General features: G+C 31.4%; 2 protein-coding genes across 6 annotated transcripts; both read left to right on the top strand.

Moving 5' to 3' along the window:
* The first annotated feature begins 5,740 nt into the window (after nt 1-5,740).
* On the top strand, nt 5,741-10,195 carry LOC100306573 (uncharacterized). Of its 4 annotated transcripts, none has more exons than XM_041013384.1 (5): nt 5,741-5,954; nt 7,052-7,384; nt 7,963-8,050; nt 9,317-9,383; nt 9,792-10,195. In XM_041013384.1, the coding sequence occupies exons 2-5, from the start codon at nt 7,208-7,210 to the stop codon at nt 9,799-9,801; spliced, it is 342 nt and encodes a 113-aa protein (XP_040869318.1). In that variant the 5' UTR covers nt 5,741-5,954; nt 7,052-7,207; the 3' UTR covers nt 9,802-10,195. The 4 variants fall into 4 exon arrangements, with proteins under 4 accessions (XP_040869318.1, XP_006606269.1, XP_025983344.1 ...); XM_006606206.4 differs by having other exon boundaries at nt 5,744-5,954; nt 7,052-7,370; XM_026127559.2 differs by having other exon boundaries at nt 5,744-5,954; nt 7,033-7,370.
* A 1,177-nt stretch (nt 10,196-11,372) lies between these two features.
* Nucleotides 11,373-14,734, top strand: LOC100779576 (uncharacterized). Of its 2 annotated transcripts, none has more exons than XR_420389.4 (8): nt 11,373-11,611; nt 11,821-11,894; nt 12,137-12,178; nt 12,718-12,759; nt 13,429-13,512; nt 14,043-14,130; nt 14,224-14,362; nt 14,447-14,498. XR_420389.4 is itself a non-coding variant. In XM_003556200.5 (8 exons), the coding sequence occupies exons 1-8, from the start codon at nt 11,446-11,448 to the stop codon at nt 14,462-14,464; spliced, it is 612 nt and encodes a 203-aa protein (XP_003556248.1). In that variant the 5' UTR covers nt 11,375-11,445; the 3' UTR covers nt 14,465-14,734. The 2 variants fall into 2 exon arrangements, 1 of the variants encoding a protein (XP_003556248.1); XM_003556200.5 differs by having other exon boundaries at nt 11,375-11,611; nt 14,265-14,362; nt 14,447-14,734.
* The last annotated feature ends 1,821 nt before the right edge of the window (nt 14,735-16,555 follow it).

Genomic DNA, 16,555 nt, shown 5'->3' with positions numbered 1-16,555 from the left:
TACAAGAGTTGGACTGTCAGACATGTATCTAATGACACAAGCCCCAATGTGTATGTTAATTTGTCAATCTGTGAATGGGAACACTCTTTAATTTACTGAGAAAGCTATATCATCTTTCTTGACTCCTTTATGATTTGTTGGTTTCTCATATTGTTAGTAACTACTAGATGCAGCTTTTCTCATAATCACTTGTACGATAAACAAAACACTCTTGGTTGCATTTTCTTCTGTGGTCACTTGAACATATCTGGCTCCTTAAGGCTTAATTGTATCAATATATTAATATTAATTTGATTCTTTTCCTATTAACCCTCTCACTTGAACATCAAGATTTTGAATATTTTAAATTCTTAAAATCTTTTTAAGATTTTTTTTTTTTGAAAAATCAATAAGGATTTTGCTAACTTTTCTGATGCAATAATTTTAGTAATTGATAAGTTGAGGGTCACATAAAATAATGTATGTTGATTTTTCTTCTTCAAAATTTTACCTTATATAATATAATTTCTAAATTTATTAATTCCCAAATAAAATATGTTTTGTTATATAAATTTAAAAACTAGTTTTGTGAAGATATTATTAAATTTAGTGACTAAATTATAGAGAAATTAATAAATTTAAAGAATAAATTAAAATTATTTTTTTATAAAACTGATAAACTCAAATTATATTAAATACACACAAATTCAGAAATATTAAAGTAATATAAATTGTCATTTTCAATATATTTGTTTTTACTTCTAAAAATGTAAAGACATGAAACGTGTGTGGCTCTTACAAGCTGTGAAATAGTTGCCTCATTATGACCTCAAATGACTAAAAGCCCCTCAAATATCGTTTTTATTCTTGTCCACATTGCTGTTGTGACTGGTTTGGTGGTGGGTATTGTAGTCATATTGGTATTACACGTACAAGTGTTGTACAACAGCAACGTTTATCCATACTCTAGCAAATGAAAACAAAAGCAAATCAAAAGGGATAGTTCTAATTATTTATAATAAATTTTGTAATTTAAGAGAGAAATAAAACAGGAGATAAAAGCATGCAAGAAAATGAGTAATGCAAAGAAAAAAAAGTAGGCTTAATTTCACTTTTTTCCTTATGTTATTGTAATTTTGCGAATTTTTCTTTTTTTAGTTTATTTATTAATTTAATACTCTGTATTTCTGCTTAATGGTAAATATCAAGTTAATAAATATATCAAAATTATATAATTTAAATAATAAGAAATTAAATTAAAAAAAAATAAGAATCAAATTTACAAAATAATGATAATGTGAAACTAAAAGAACAACTATGTCAAAAATTTAGAAAACATGGTGAGAATTTATCATGAATCTCTCATATTCATTTTTTTTCCTAGATACCTGAAAAAAAATTACGTTTCATTTTAGCACCTACTATTAAGCGGCATCCGTTAAGTGACAACATGGCTCGCGGAGTGGTTTCATCATAATGCTCCATTTGTTAGTGGTTTTCTTTCAGAAACGTGAGTTGATTTTTCATCTTCATTGACGTACGTTCACGTGTACGTGTTGTGGCATTGGTGTTGTTTAGTGGTCCCTGTTGTCTTCAAAAACGAAAGAGGAGTCGTCTTCAAATTGTACCAGGTAATGTTGTTTTATGGTATTGTTTATTTGCTTTTTATTTGTTAGTGGTCCCTTTGTCTCCCATGACCTTCTACTTTTTGTGGTCCTCCAAAAATTTTAAAATTGCATTTTTGTTTTTTTCGATTTTTGGAAGTTTCTCACACCAAATGATTTTGGGTTTTGTGTAAGGTTAGTTTATGGTTTAATCGGGTTTGATTAGGTTTTAATGGAGTTAAACATTGTTTTTATATGTGTTGTAGGCATCAATTTCAAATTGAAAATGCATCATGGTGGTTTCTTTGAAAGACACCCTATGATGCAATATGTTGGGACTAGTAATTTCGTAAGTGTCATTGATATAGATGCTAACAAGTGGTCATTCTTTGAAGCAATTGGAATTTTAAAAGAAGAATTTGGATACGGTGATCAACCAATGAGGCTATGGTGGAAAGGTGGTGATGGTTATTACAATGAGATAACCATGGACAGTTATGCATTGGAGCTGTCTAATTATGCGATTATTAACAGTTGTGAAGTGGAGTTGTTTGTGGAATGTGCTGGTGGTAATAAGGGGGTTGTGGATGACAATTTTTCTGAAGATAGTAGTTCAGAATCACTGAAGAATGTAAAGTTAGATGAGTCTGAGGAGGAAAGGGCAATTGATATAGATGATGATTTTCATCTACCTGTTCCAAAAATTGGTGGAATGAAAAATAAATGAATAAAGAGGAAGACTTTTAAAAGAGGTGGGTAATGTGAAGGAGGATGGTGATTAAAGTGATGATACTTGTGTTAGTGTTTTTGTTGATAAAAATGATGATATACCTAGCAGGCAACATGTACATGTTGAAGTAATTGAAGTATATGATGATTACTTCAACATAGATGAAAACTTAAACCTACCAAGTGAAGTGCAGAGTGATGCACATTTTAGGCAGGTCAACAAAGATGTTGATGGCAAGATGGTTGATGGTGGAGGTAAAAAAGCCTAGTGGTAGGGGTAAGCAGGATGCTGGTAGGGGTAAAAAGCCTACAGATAGGGGTAGCAAGGGTGATGGAGTAGGAAACAAGCCTGCTGGTAGGAGTAAGAAGGCTGAACATAATTTATTGAATGTAAGTGGAAGTTTTTTGGTGCCACCCAATTTGCCTGAAGAAGATATTGAAGATGGTTATGTTAATGAACAGTTATGCAGTGATGATTTAGGTGAAGATGTTTTGAAGAAAAAGTATGAAAGCTTCAACCTCGAGTTGCTTTGTAAGGAATTTAAATGGAGGTTGGGATTGGAGTTTGCTTTTTTGAAGGAGTTCAAAGAAGCTATACTGGAATACAATGTTTTAATTTAATTGGGAGAGAAATCAAGTTTGATTTGAATGATAAGAGACGAGCAAGAGCAAGGTGTAAGCGTTGCACTGACTATTTGGTATATATGAGTAAGGTAGGTCAGACTGACACATATAGGCTTAATACCTTACAGCCTAAACACACTTGTGCTAGGGTATTTAGCAATAAAAGTGCTAAGTCTACCTGGAACATATGTTGACATGTCTATAAAGGACATTATTGATGACATAAGGACTAACTACTCAATTGGAATAGCATGCTCCAGGGCATGGAGGGCCAAACAACTAGCGAAATAGGTTGTTGATGGTGATTTTGTTCAACAGTATTCCCAACTCTAGTCATACGCTGCTGAACTAAAGGATAAATGCCCAAATAATTCATGTTTGATTTGAGTGGAGAGACCATCCATTGAAATGCTACCAAGATTTGGTAGTTTTTATATGTGCTTAGAAGGCCCAAAATTTGCATTCAAAAAGGCCTGCAGACCCTTGATTGGTGTTGATGGATGCCATCTGAAGTCAAAGTTTGGAGGACAACTGCTGATTGTTGTTGGTAGAGATCCCAATGACCAGTACATGCCAATTTCCTTTGTTGTTGTAGAAACAGAGACTAAGGAAACATGAAGATGGTTTCTAAATTTGCTATTTGAGGATATTGGTAGTGTTGAAACCAACAAATGGGTGTTTATTAGTGATCAACGGAAGGTAAAAAAATTATACTCTTGGATTGTTGTATATGTTGTAAAAATTATTAAGATTTTTTTGTTGGTTGGAATGCCTTGCAAACATGCAGTGGCTGCTATACAATTCAAAAATTTTAAGGTAGTGGATTATGTGAATAAATATTACTCAAGGGAAATATATGGTGTTTGTTATGGCCATAAGGTGGTATCAATCAATGGTATGGATATATGGCCAGATGACATTCAACCACTAAAATACAAAAAGGGTCTTAGTAGACCAAAGAAATTGAGAAGGAGAGAGCCTGATGAGGACCCTAACAGGACTAGACTAACAAGGGATCCAGTTGCATATAAAGGCACTAGATGTCGGGCAATAGGTCATAATTCGAGGAGGTGTCCATTGCCACCTCCAACAGTACTTGAAGAAGAAAATGTGGAACTTAATGGAGCTCAGGATGCAAATCAAGGTGCAGGTGAAGGTGCAACTCAAGATGCAAATCAAGGTGCAGGTGAGGATGCAAATCAAGCTGCAGGTGAGGACCTACCTACAAATAGGCACACAACGATAATGAATGTGTTAATTTTAAACTACATGCATTATTTATTTGTAGACCACAATTATCATTATATTGGTATTTGTTCTCTTATATTTATATTGCCACATTAAGTCCATGAATGAAATCTTCATTTTATTGCAAGTAAACAATTTAATAATTATTAACTTTACTACCCCAAATTAATTTTTTAAATATCTAAGTACTTGTAAAATGAAACATTTTCATTTTAATACCTATAATTATTTATCTATTCCAAAAAAGGTACCTGCAAAACAAACCATTTTTGTATAATTGCCTCGACTACCTCAATTTCTTTTTGCTTCAAAGACCTAACTTTGTTTACCTTATTAAGCCAGTACAAAAGATCACATTAACAGATCATAAATTAATTTCATTAGAAACATCCAACTACATGAAATAACATAATTACTTACCAAGTTTTACATCCTACCAACCTATGAAATTTTAAAACACAACTACCCAAAGAAATGAACAACTTTAGCTCCAACTCATTTTATTTTATAATCACCAACATTCATTGTAATTACAATGCTTAGTAAAAAAATGAAAACCCATAGAACTACAACTACAAAACCTAACACCTTGACCATGTTCCTTTCAACAACAACAATTTTCTTTTTCCTTCCAATTTTATTCTTCAAGTGCACAACTTTAGTTGCGGATGCACAACATTCTTCTTCTTGTGCAACAATTTTTTTCTTGAATTCTGTTATTTCTTTTGCATTTGCTTTAGCTTACTCCATTAATGAACCAAGTTTCAGCTTCAACTCTTCATTTTCATGAACATAGTAGATCAACTCACTCCTCTCTATGGAAACATTATTGCCACCAGCCTCAGTATCATCAACCCATTGAAAAAATCTATAAGAATTGGATTTCTACAATACAATACCAATTAAATAGAGTAAAATCCAAAACAAAAGACAAAGTTGACATTTTCTTACATTCCAGTGCGGAAATCTCCAAGGCCTTCTCCCTAAATGGTTCATACTACACAACGTGAATATAATAGCGAATACCTCACATTTGCACTTAACCATCATAAGACATGATGAAGACGAAGATAATGCCCCACCCTTTGCGTTCATTATTTCATCCATCAACAAATGCCTACCTTACACGGAGAGGATGGAGAAGACATTGGAGGGGTCACCCACGATGTAGAAAATGATGTCAGAGCTGCTGACGATGATGTCGGGGTTGAAAACAAGCCTGTAAGGTAGAGGATTGGTTTCGCCTTAGAAAAAGTGAAGATGAGGGAGTGCACTTCATTTAAATTTCATTTATTAAATATTTAAAAAAATGAAAAATATGATAAAAAGAAGCACTGACGTGATAAGTGAATACACGTGACGACGTGAAACTGTGAGTCATGTCATCATTTAACGGATGTCATGACTGTGAAGTAATTTTTTCAGGTATATGAGGGGAAAAAATGAATGTGAAGTAATTTTTAAAAAAATGACATATATTCTAAGTAGAAAAAAGTTAATTAAGCCAAAAATAAAATAGATCAGCAAACCGGTATAAAAAATATAACTGGTGGCAAGTCGCCACAGACATACACGTCCACAAGCAGAAATTGAAAACGTAGAAAGCTGAGAAAATGACAATTTTAGTTATTGTTTCAACTGAATGCTTGTAATGACTCAGACCCACGTTTCAAAATCGTACCTTGAAATCCTTTGTTTCTATTTCAGTTGCAATTAATCTCTTTGCTCAGCCACCACCCACCACCTACCGTGACTCAAAGCACCATAAGGGTATGGCCCAGTTCCTTCTTTTATCAAGACATTACAGAGAAATTTAGAGTTTTTTTATGTTTTGTCTCAAGTTTCATTTGCCGGTTCTCTGATTCAGATCTCGGTTTTGTATTTGCTTTTGCTGAATGCATTGTTCATTGATGATGGTCTGATGGCCAATGTTGATGGGTTTTGTCTCTTACTTGGAATTATTATGAATCTCTTAATCTATTTGTTGTTTGCTTTGGGTTTTTTTATGTTCTTTGCATGCATGCTTGCTTGCTACTTTTTATTGCTTTCTGAATGAAACTGTGTTATATTAATTATACATTTGAAACTGACAGAGGTCTTGAGCTGTATACTGTGATGATGTGAAAAATGATTTGCAGAGAGGGAATTAGACAAAATCTAAGGTTCTTGATTGGTCTTAAATTCTTTTTCCTTTTTGTTGATATAAAAAGCAATGTTGGGTGTTTTAAGTGAGGAAGATTTGAGATCTAGAAGTAGCATATCTGTGTTCTTCACCTGCTGTATTTTTTTTATAAGCCTTCACCTGCTGTATTTATCTCAGATCTGGAAGGGGAGTGGACTGGATTAATGTTTAAAATTTTCATTTGATGATATTATATTGGAGGAATGCATGGTAGGGTTTTAGATAATTAGGGTCTCTCCATTTAATAGATCTAGGTGAAATTATATGCTTTGACAATGAGGATTTCTCTATATCCAGACTCATTAGCACGTGTCAAGTTTTTATACGGTATCAGGAAGTGGGGTAATAGCTACGTTCACTATAATTCAGATTTCAGGTTGCTCTTACTGTAGGAGTTAGTATTCCTGTACCTAAAATAACCAAAAATGAATGTCAGCATGCATTTGTTATAGCCTGGAGTTTGAACTTGTGAGACCCCACATTCTGCCATCTGGTCATTTATGAATGTTGTTGTGATTTGTGAATAATTCATGAAATTTACTTTTCATCCTTTTTTTTATTTCCAATTGTACAAACCTTGTTGAATTTTTTCCTTTTGGCAGTTTTATTAATTAGTGTTGCACAACAAACACAAATTACACTGTGCCAATATTTTTCCTTTTGAAGCTGTTTCCTCATCATGCAGCAACAATGATAGATGAGCGTCAGTTCTTTTCGAATCCTGTGACATTCAAGTAGCAATAATTGTAAGGAAGCTTGGAGATACTTCTAGTCTTTAGAAGGAAACAAGCATTAATATTTATTGTATAATTATTGTGGGGAATGGTCATTTAATTTGGATATGATGGAGTTCTGTGCTGAAAGTTCCCATTCAAATCAGAAACAAACTTTGAAGCATTCTAAACCTGCAGATGAAGTGAAGAGATCCAGAGAAAAGGCCCACAGAAGTTCTCATTCCAATGGAAAGCAAAATCTGAAGCAAACTTCTACTTTTGTTAATCATGGTGAGCTTGTCACTGTAAGCTCTAATAATCAATAAAAGCTTTGGAATATACCTAATTGTGTTAACTGATAATGAAGTAGCTCAAGAAAATGCTCTTTGGGACACTAACAGTGTGTTTGCCAGTTTGGTTAAGCAACTTAGTTAGGCATTTATTCAATAAGAGCTGAGTCATTAGCTTGATTTTAAAACTTAATAAGATCAAAAGAGATTATTTTGATAAGTTTCACAAACTTGTTGAAATAAGCTAAAACAATCTCATGAAAAGATCACCAGTCACTTTTGTAGACTCAAATGAGCTCTGTATAAGCTTTTCCAAACGCTTCCTAGATCAATTCAAGAAAAATGTACTGTGGGTACTTTTGACATGTAATGATATCCTATTTAAACTTTCAGCAAATGTAAATAACTTTTGGATCTATATATTTGAGGAGTCCAATTATGTAGTCAGAGAGAATATGCTTCAAATATCTAACTTGCTGACAGAATTAGAGAAACAAAGAATGAAATCATACTAGCTTTATCATAATTTTTCTGTTCATTATTTAATTTTTCTTCTGTTATTTAAAACCTTATACGAATTAATATATTTGCAGCTGCAATTGCTTGGCATGAGGATAGAAAAAAATGGGTTGGTGATAAGTCTCAACATCCACCAAGAACAGCTAAGGATCCAATTATTAGGTATAACTAAAACCAACACCCTTTTTGTCATTCACAGTAGGATCAATCATTGTTATTATAGTCTTGATGAAAGGTTTAGAAAGTGTTTTATCTTAGATTTTTATGAGAAAAAAAACAAGAAATGAGATAAGATAATGGTTTAGAAGGGTTCTTTTCATACATTTTTTCTAGTTTCTTATAGATAGTTACAGTCTTATGAGCAGAACTGAAGTTTCTCCATTCTTCAAGACATGTGAAATCATTGTTCTCTTGCCTGTTATCTTTTATATCAGTTTTATGCTGAATCCTATTCCTCACCTGATAAGCAATCCTGTCCAATGAATTAAAATCGCCTGTGCTGTTTCTGGCATCAAAAGAACTCATTTAATCATGATCCCTTTTTCTGGTCTATAAGCATGATCCTTTTAATAAGTCACACACATGTTTATTCATTTTTATTTACTTTAACTCATGAGTTGACGGTAACTATGACTTGTACATAAATTTTAAATATCTATTCCACATATGTAATAATTATTAAATTACTAAAGTGGTTGTAAGCTTCAAAATCAATTGAATTTGACTGATATCAGTATCACCCATTGTTAGAATGCAATAACTAGTAATACTAATTCTAGAAGAAACAATTTCCATGACTCGTGAAGTTTCTAAGAATAAGAAAATCTATAACAAGTATTGAAGAGAAATTATATATATATATATATATATATATATATATATATATATATATATATGTATATATATATATATATATATATATATATATTTGTAAACAAACAAAAAAAAAAAGAAATGAAAGTTTCCAAGGTAAAACAAATAAAAAAAGTGTCGGCTTTAAATTCTAAGTTTGGATTTCATGTGAATTCTCATGTTACAATTTTAATGTTTTATTGGTCCATTTTAAGCAATCTGACTTGATCCACTGGTATCATTAAGTCTGATGCAACTTGGCAAAAAGAGCCAAATTCTTGGTACAACCAAGGTGAAAACTGAGTATTAATTTATGCATGCATGTTTTCAGTTGCCACATTAGTTGTAGATTACTTAATTAGGAGCATAAATGAAATGATGGCTTATCTTTGTTAGTATTTTTGTTTGATTATCTTTCAGGAGAGATTGTAGTTTAGGGATATTTTTCACGGCTAAATCTGTGATTTATTACCAATTGGTTCATAAATTCCTGTCATATATGCTTTCAACAGTTATGTGCATTCGTTTGGCATAGTTTCTTATGGAAACTAACAATTTTGAACATTTTTATTTCAGCTGGTCAACATCATATGAAGAGCTGCTGTCAACTAACGAACCTTTTGCAGAGCCAATACCCTTACCTGTAAGATTCTGAAATGCTTACCTTAAAGAATCTATCTAATGCATGAAAATGTATGTTTTCATATGGATCTCATAATGTAAAAATCTACTTATAAAATATAAATCTTGAAGCACGAACTAGTGTTAACAGTTAAGTTAACCCTTTTCTTGCCACATCAGTGTTTTGATTGTTCTGGAGTGATTCAATACTTCAATTTCTCAGTTTCTGTTAACCAATTTACACCTGCATCAACAATTATACTTGTGCACTTGTATTGTAGCTTTACCTAATACTACATTCTGAGGGAATTTTTAATGTTGTTGTCTTTCAAAGAACTCCAACATAACAGCATTTTATAATTATTCATTAGAAGCCAAAAAACTTCCACCATGTACTGAAATAAATTTGATGGGTTGGTGACTCATGCAGGAGATGGTAGATTTCTTAGTCGATATTTGGCTTGAAGATGAAGGCTTCTTTGACTAAATTGTTGAAAGTTTTAGTTAAATGGCAACAGAAACAAGAACTGTGTAAAGCCTTTAATCTGCAACGCATTCCATTGCTCTTGTAGGTGTCCACTCACTGATCATGATTGTAGAGGGAGACATTAGCTTGAAATCCTTTTATATGTAGAAACAATCTTCAGGGTTAATGGTTATATTTTCCACCATTTATCTAATAGCAAATTTCATTGTTTTATATTCATATATCTAGTCTATTTGTATCTGCTTCCATCAGCAAACGTACAAGTTCATATCCATGTCCTAAATAGATGTTTTGATCAGTGCTACTTATACATTCATAAATGGAAAACTTCATAATTAATTTTGGCTTGAGATGTGTCATGTAGAAGCTTAGATTCTTGGTTGCGTGAGAGACCCTTACGTGGAGTATAACAACTCTTTTGTTGAGTTCTCTTAAGTCTCAAATCACTGCTCAGTTCTCTTTAAGTCTTCAGTCACAGATTTTTATTTTCTTTCTTTCTTTGGCATAGTCATCACACGAGAGTACTAATAGTTTATTTGTATCCGAATTGGTTCTTTCTATAATCGTTTAGACTTAGAGCCTCTCACCGTCACCGGGGTTTTGCAATTTTTACACGTTTAGATAAACGTTGGATCACTTTTGACTTTAGGAAAAGTAACTCTCATGGATAAAATTGAAAAGTTTATATTAAGCTTTATTATTTGTCGCAAAAGTTTTTAAACACAAGTTAATTCACTTTTTTTTTTTTTACAGAACAAGTAAATTCACTTTAAATTTAATTTAATATTTTTTTTTCTCAAATCGGAATCAAACCGACACATAACCATCCTAGTCAAGAGTCAAGACAGCTTGTTAAAGAACGAAAAAGAAATCTAAGATGAAGTGTCCCATCCTACTAAAATACTATTTATGCCGATAAAAAAAACTAAATGCTATTCTATCAAATATTTTATACAGAATAGCATATTAATTTTAATATACTATGTATACTAATCTAAATTCAATATACAAAATAAATTTATATTAGTTTAAATTATTTAAAATTTAAAAATTGTACAGTGGTTTGGAAGTGTTAATATTTTATGTCCAAAAATATATGTATAGTAAATGGCAAACTATTTAAGAATTTTGTAATTAAAATTAAATAACGAAAATGTTAACATAATTAATTTTGCATGATATGAGCGATTACTATATCTAATTCAAATAAATAATATTTTTTAATTGAAATATATATTTTTAATTTGTTTAAATAATATTAAGTGCAATGATTTTAATGATATGATAAAAAGTAAAAAATAAAGGGTTTTCATAAATGTTTAATAATAAGATAATAGATCAAAAAATATTTTTAACCTGTTATTAATATAGAATATAGATTATTATTATTATTATTATTATTATTATTATTATTATTATTATTAGATTTTAATTTATATGTAGGTTAAGATGATTTTAAGTAAAACCCTTTTACACGTTATAACCTTTTACACGTACATCAATCATTTTATGACGTGATTTTCATATCACTATAACAATACAAACGTATCATTATCTGCATAGTAGAAGAAAAACAGAGAATTGGTGCAGCAAAATCATGTCATCTGCTACTGCCATTGGATTCTCAGCAAATTGGTGGTTGCGCTGTCACGGGCGAATGACTCCTCCTTCATGTTTTCCGGTTTCAGTGTCTTATTCTTCCTCTTTCAACTCCAACTCTTCTTCTTCTAAGTTCAACTACATTCATGGAGCATCCTCTGAAGGTGAATTTTTCAATCTTATCATCATCTTCATACCCATTTTTCCAAATCAACTTCAGTATGTCAACACCACCTATTCATAAGTGATGCTAAATTTGGATTTGGAGTTGCTGGGCTTACTAGTGAAATTTCTATAAATAAAAATGAAATAAAAAAAAATTATTCATGGGTGTTACTTGCTTTTATTTAAATAATTTTTTTCCATGGTGCAGGACTTCCTAATGAGTTGGTTGAAGACTCAAAATTTGTTCCTTTGAATGAGGAGGATCCTATATATGGTCCACCTGTAAGTCATGGTTAGTTTTGATGATTGAATAACATGTTTTCTATCACTTGTTGTAATTTGACACATCACTTCCATAGATGGCTGATATTAGTCTTCACTTCATAGTTATTAGCTTTGAAAATTTAATTTGGGTGAGTTTTTGTGGATGTTCATTTCATTCTATCTTGACTAGGGTCAGAAACATGGTAATTTTGCTCTGAGTTCATATGTAGTCAAACACAAAAGTTTCTTTCATTTTGCAGGCCTTATTGTTGTTGGGCTTTGAAGCAGATGAAGCTCTGAAGGTGATCTTACCTTGATCCGTTAAATAGGATATAATAGTCCTTGTAAAGAAATAATGTGGTAGCTTCATATGCCTTAAAAGATTTTACCTTAAAACAAAGCATTTACAATGTCTTGTGCTGTTTCCTGTGCTTGATCTCTCCTCTGTCCCTCCTTCTATTAGTAGTGGTCATTCGGTGTACTCGAATTTCTAACCAACCTTTGGTCTGATTATTGTTTGTGCTTTCAATTTGATGGCCCAAACCCAGATTATCGACGGTAGCTTTTCTTGCCATTTTTACTACTACTGAAAATCCTGTGAATGTTACAATTAGAGCATGAAGGTTACCCTGTAATGTTAATTAATGTTACAGTAAATTACTATACTAATATAGCCAAGCAGCTTATGATGATTATCCAGTGATATTGTACTTTAAATTTCTTTTTGCTGAAATATTGTAGTTTAGATGTATTAGCATTCAACTGTCTAGGCCTTATATTTTTTTAATAATCTTTCCAAATATGCCTTTAATAGTATAATGTGCATCCTGATCTTGAGCAGATTCAACAGCTTTTGAAAGAGTTGGATGGTGAATTCCTGAAGGTAACGTCTCATTTCTTGTCTGGAGTAAATATCCTCTAATAAAGAGGGGGGGGTGTATTTTATTATTGTTTCCACCAGACATATCTTGCTTTTAGACTAAGATATCACTCCTTATAGGAGTAATACTGTTGTCCACAAGAAATCTACAAAATTATGAATAATAGCCAGTTGCTCTTGTAACTTTGCTTACACAGTATATTTATAAAAAAAAAAAAAAACAATTTTTAGCCTGTATTTTTGTTGGACAGTATTATGGATCAATAACTAGTAAAAGACAACTTTTTCTTACATATGCTGCATAACAGGATGGCTTTTGCATGTGTTCAGCTTCGGCCTGATACCTATTAGTTTTATTAGATCTGAGTAAACAACATAGAGAATGCGTCATTTGAGAATGAAAGTAAAGTATATTTTGAGGGCTTCATCATCAAATCAGAATGAGGACGAATATTGTTTCCAAGTCATAACTAATTGATAGAATCCATGCCGGCCTTCTTTGACATAGATGACCCAATCTCTTAGTTCTCAACAGACCATTGCTTCAAGATTATGTTTCCTAGAAAACACCACCATCAAAAAAATTACTAGGAATTTGAGTAAATCACATAGCACAACCAATTAAGGAAGCGACATTGCAAAAACAGTGAAAATGAATGTTTTGTGTTTCAGGTCATCTATTGTACTGAAGACATGATTACACGTTCGCTTTGGGAGGCAATGCATACAACCCAACCCAGTTTAGAAGAGGTTAAGGTAGAATGTTTTGAGCGGCTATTGATATTACTTTCATCTAACATCTGTTCTCTTAATCCACTCATTTGTACTAATAGTGATAATAAATAGCTGAAAAGAATGCGTTAACAATAAGATTAACCATTGTAGTTGCAGCCTGGCGTTTCATACATACATACATATATATATATATATATATATATATATATATATATATATATATATATATATATATATATCATTTCTTTGTATGAATTGTTATGTAGACAATATTGTAGGATTTTATAATATAAAAGATGTATAGAATTCACACCTTTCACCTCTAATTTTGTGAGCACAAGAATCTTGAACCTTACAGCAATATATGTTTTAATAAAGATGCTTCTAATGCACCTGGGCACTTTCAGCATTTCACAAACAATACTTATCTTTGCTGAAGGAGTAAGGTGATATACAAATATTGATATTTCATTCAGTCATATGACAACCATTTTCCTTAACTTCTGAATTATATTCAAATCTCTGCATGTTCAGTATTTTGTGCCTTGCAGATAGCCAAGTCACTTCCTCGGATATGTTTCTTATCTGGTTTAAGTGGAGAGGAGATGATGATGTTCATAGATTCTTTCCCTGAAACTGGTAGCAAACATATGACCACATCCTGAATTATGCCCTTAGAATCTGTTGAAGATGATGAAATCTTTCTTTCTTGATCTTTCTGAGTCTTGGCAGATTTCACATGTTCACTACAGTTTGGAGTTTATGTTATGCAGAACTAAAACCAGCTGCATTTGCGGCGCTTGTTCCCAACAGTGCTAATAAACCACTGGAGGAGTTGATAGAAGAAATAATGGGAGACCATGAGATGTTGGTATGTATTTGTTTCCTGAACCAATCCTTATATCATTTTCAATGAGCTTATGATTATAGGAAATAACATCTTTTATGGCTGCAGACTGGGGAGCAGTTATGAAGATTTAAATTCCCACTGAATCCAGGTGGAGCGATTGGAAAAGAGATCTGATCTGATTGAAACCAACAATTTTTCACAGTATCCGGGCATCAAACTGCATTATAAAATATAAATTCCAATCTACTTAGGATTTTAAGTATATGAAATGCTGTCATTTGTAACACAAGTTAGCAACTGATTGTTCCTAACTGTTTGCTTAGGTACTTAACTGGATTATTCTTTTGTTACTGCCTACTTGAAAACATGGAAGCAATCTTATTCTTTCGTTAATTGCATATTTTAAATTCTAAAACTCGTAAAGAGGCGATGAAAGTTGAGACTCAAAGGTAAAATCATTTTAGGCAATTTTTGGTTGATTTTCCAAACTACATGAATGAGTTGAGTCAAATAGAAAAAGTTGGTTCCCTGCCATGTGGTAAATCAAAATTCAAATCCCTTTTTTTATATTGTATGTTCTACGTACTCAACTAATTAAATTTAATCCTTATTCCTTTATCATATAGTTTATTCATCAGAGATCTACCTTTTCATTTATTCAACAATACATGGGTTATTTTTACTATTATTTATGATATATTTTCATATCTTTCAAATCTTAAATATAGAATAGAACAAATATTATATAACTACTTTTAGGGTCCAAATTGCACAATAAGTTTTCCAATCAAAATCATTACGAATCATTCTATTATAGTCTTTTAAGGATCCTTACCTATAAGTGTTCGTCAAGCAATACTTTTTATTTTCATCTTATTTCTCACCTTTTACTTTCACCTTTTTATTTCAATCCATCGTAATTCTTTCCTTTCTATCAAACGGATCCTTAGTAAAGAAATTTAAATTATTACCATATTGCCTAGCGTGAGAAGGATAGGAAGCTTGAATACTTTTTTCTACAGAGGGTTTATTATCTTGGACACAAACCCCATCTTGAACAAAGCCATCATATAACACAAATTTCTCTTCTATAGCAGGTTCATTTTACTTCTTACTAACAGGATCGAAACCAAGAGTTCATATCTTTAACTGTGAATATAGATTTAGTTATTTTAGATTTTGTCTTAATGTTAATCCTACTGTCCCCTAACCAATCTGATCTCTAGACATTCTTAAATCTCACTCCTTGCACACTTTCATCAACAAACATTCGCATTATACAACCAAAAACATTTCTATTAAAAATTGGACAAGGATGAAACGGTTTAAAGAAAGTGCTAAAAAAAGCATTAAAACAACATACCAGCATACCGGGAAAGTAGACTTCAACATCACGACAGCTCAATTCTAGTTAAAACCCGAAGATGAAACAAATATCAAACAACTGAAAGTAGGGAAAACAAAGAACAAACATAACAGCGCTAAGATAACAAAATTAATTTTTAATTTAATTTGTTTAAGGAATTGAAGCGTCGTAACAGAACGGCACCAAGATAACAATAGTAAAAGAATGTCACCTAGTAAGATAGTGCCAGTGGCCTTCCTTAATTCATGAATCATATCCAGAATGAATTCTAACTAAAAACATATTGTTAGGATAATTTAATTACGTAAACGTGATATTTACTTTGATAATAATGATTAGCGGACAAAAAAATGACAAAATTGAATTTCTTTCTTGATTAAAAGTTTGAAAATTCTAAAGAAGTTTGATTAAAAATGTAAAAAAAAAGTTGAAAACTATTTTTAATATTCATACTTTTGACTCTATTATACGTCATGTTAAAATTGTCAAAAATAATATTTAATTGATTTTTTTATCTAAATATTAGCATATCATTTTGTAAAATAATTAAATTTATTTGACAGTATATCTTGCTATATATATATATATAATATGGTTGTCATAATGTAATAAAAAAATTATAATATATATACAAGCAAAATTTATAATTTAAACTCTAACGCTAGCTTGTAAATGGAAAAAGTCTTTCCCATTTATACTTTTTTTACACTAAAATACTAATATAGCAATTCGAAGATTTAACTGACATTTAGTTTTGTAAATATTTATATTGAAAGACATAAAATAATTATTTTTATGTCTGTATACAGTGAATTGATACAATAATAATTTTCATAAATTTTAAAGAA

This window comes from Glycine max, chromosome 20 (assembly GCF_000004515.6).
Source record: "Glycine max cultivar Williams 82 chromosome 20, Glycine_max_v4.0, whole genome shotgun sequence".
Taxonomy (NCBI): domain Eukaryota; kingdom Viridiplantae; phylum Streptophyta; class Magnoliopsida; order Fabales; family Fabaceae; genus Glycine; species Glycine max.
Note: the sequence above shows the minus strand (reverse complement) of the source record. Positions and strands in the feature narration are given on the sequence as shown.

Coding starts and splice junctions, on each gene's coding strand:
- LOC100779576 (XM_003556200.5), top strand. CDS start 11,446: ATGTCATCTGCTACTGCCATTGGATTCTCAGCAAATTGGTGGTTGCGC. Junction 11,612..11,820: donor TCATGGAGCATCCTCTGAAG/GTGAATTTTTCA, acceptor TCCATGGTGCAG/GACTTCCTAATGAGTTGGTT. Junction 12,760..13,428: donor TGGATGGTGAATTCCTGAAG/GTAACGTCTCAT, acceptor TTTGTGTTTCAG/GTCATCTATTGTACTGAAGA.
- LOC100306573 (XM_006606206.4), top strand. CDS start 7,208: ATGATGGAGTTCTGTGCTGAAAGTTCCCATTCAAATCAGAAACAAACT. Junction 7,371..7,962: donor TTCTACTTTTGTTAATCATG/GTGAGCTTGTCA, acceptor ATATATTTGCAG/CTGCAATTGCTTGGCATGAG. Junction 8,051..9,316: donor GCTAAGGATCCAATTATTAG/GTATAACTAAAA, acceptor TTTTTATTTCAG/CTGGTCAACATCATATGAAG.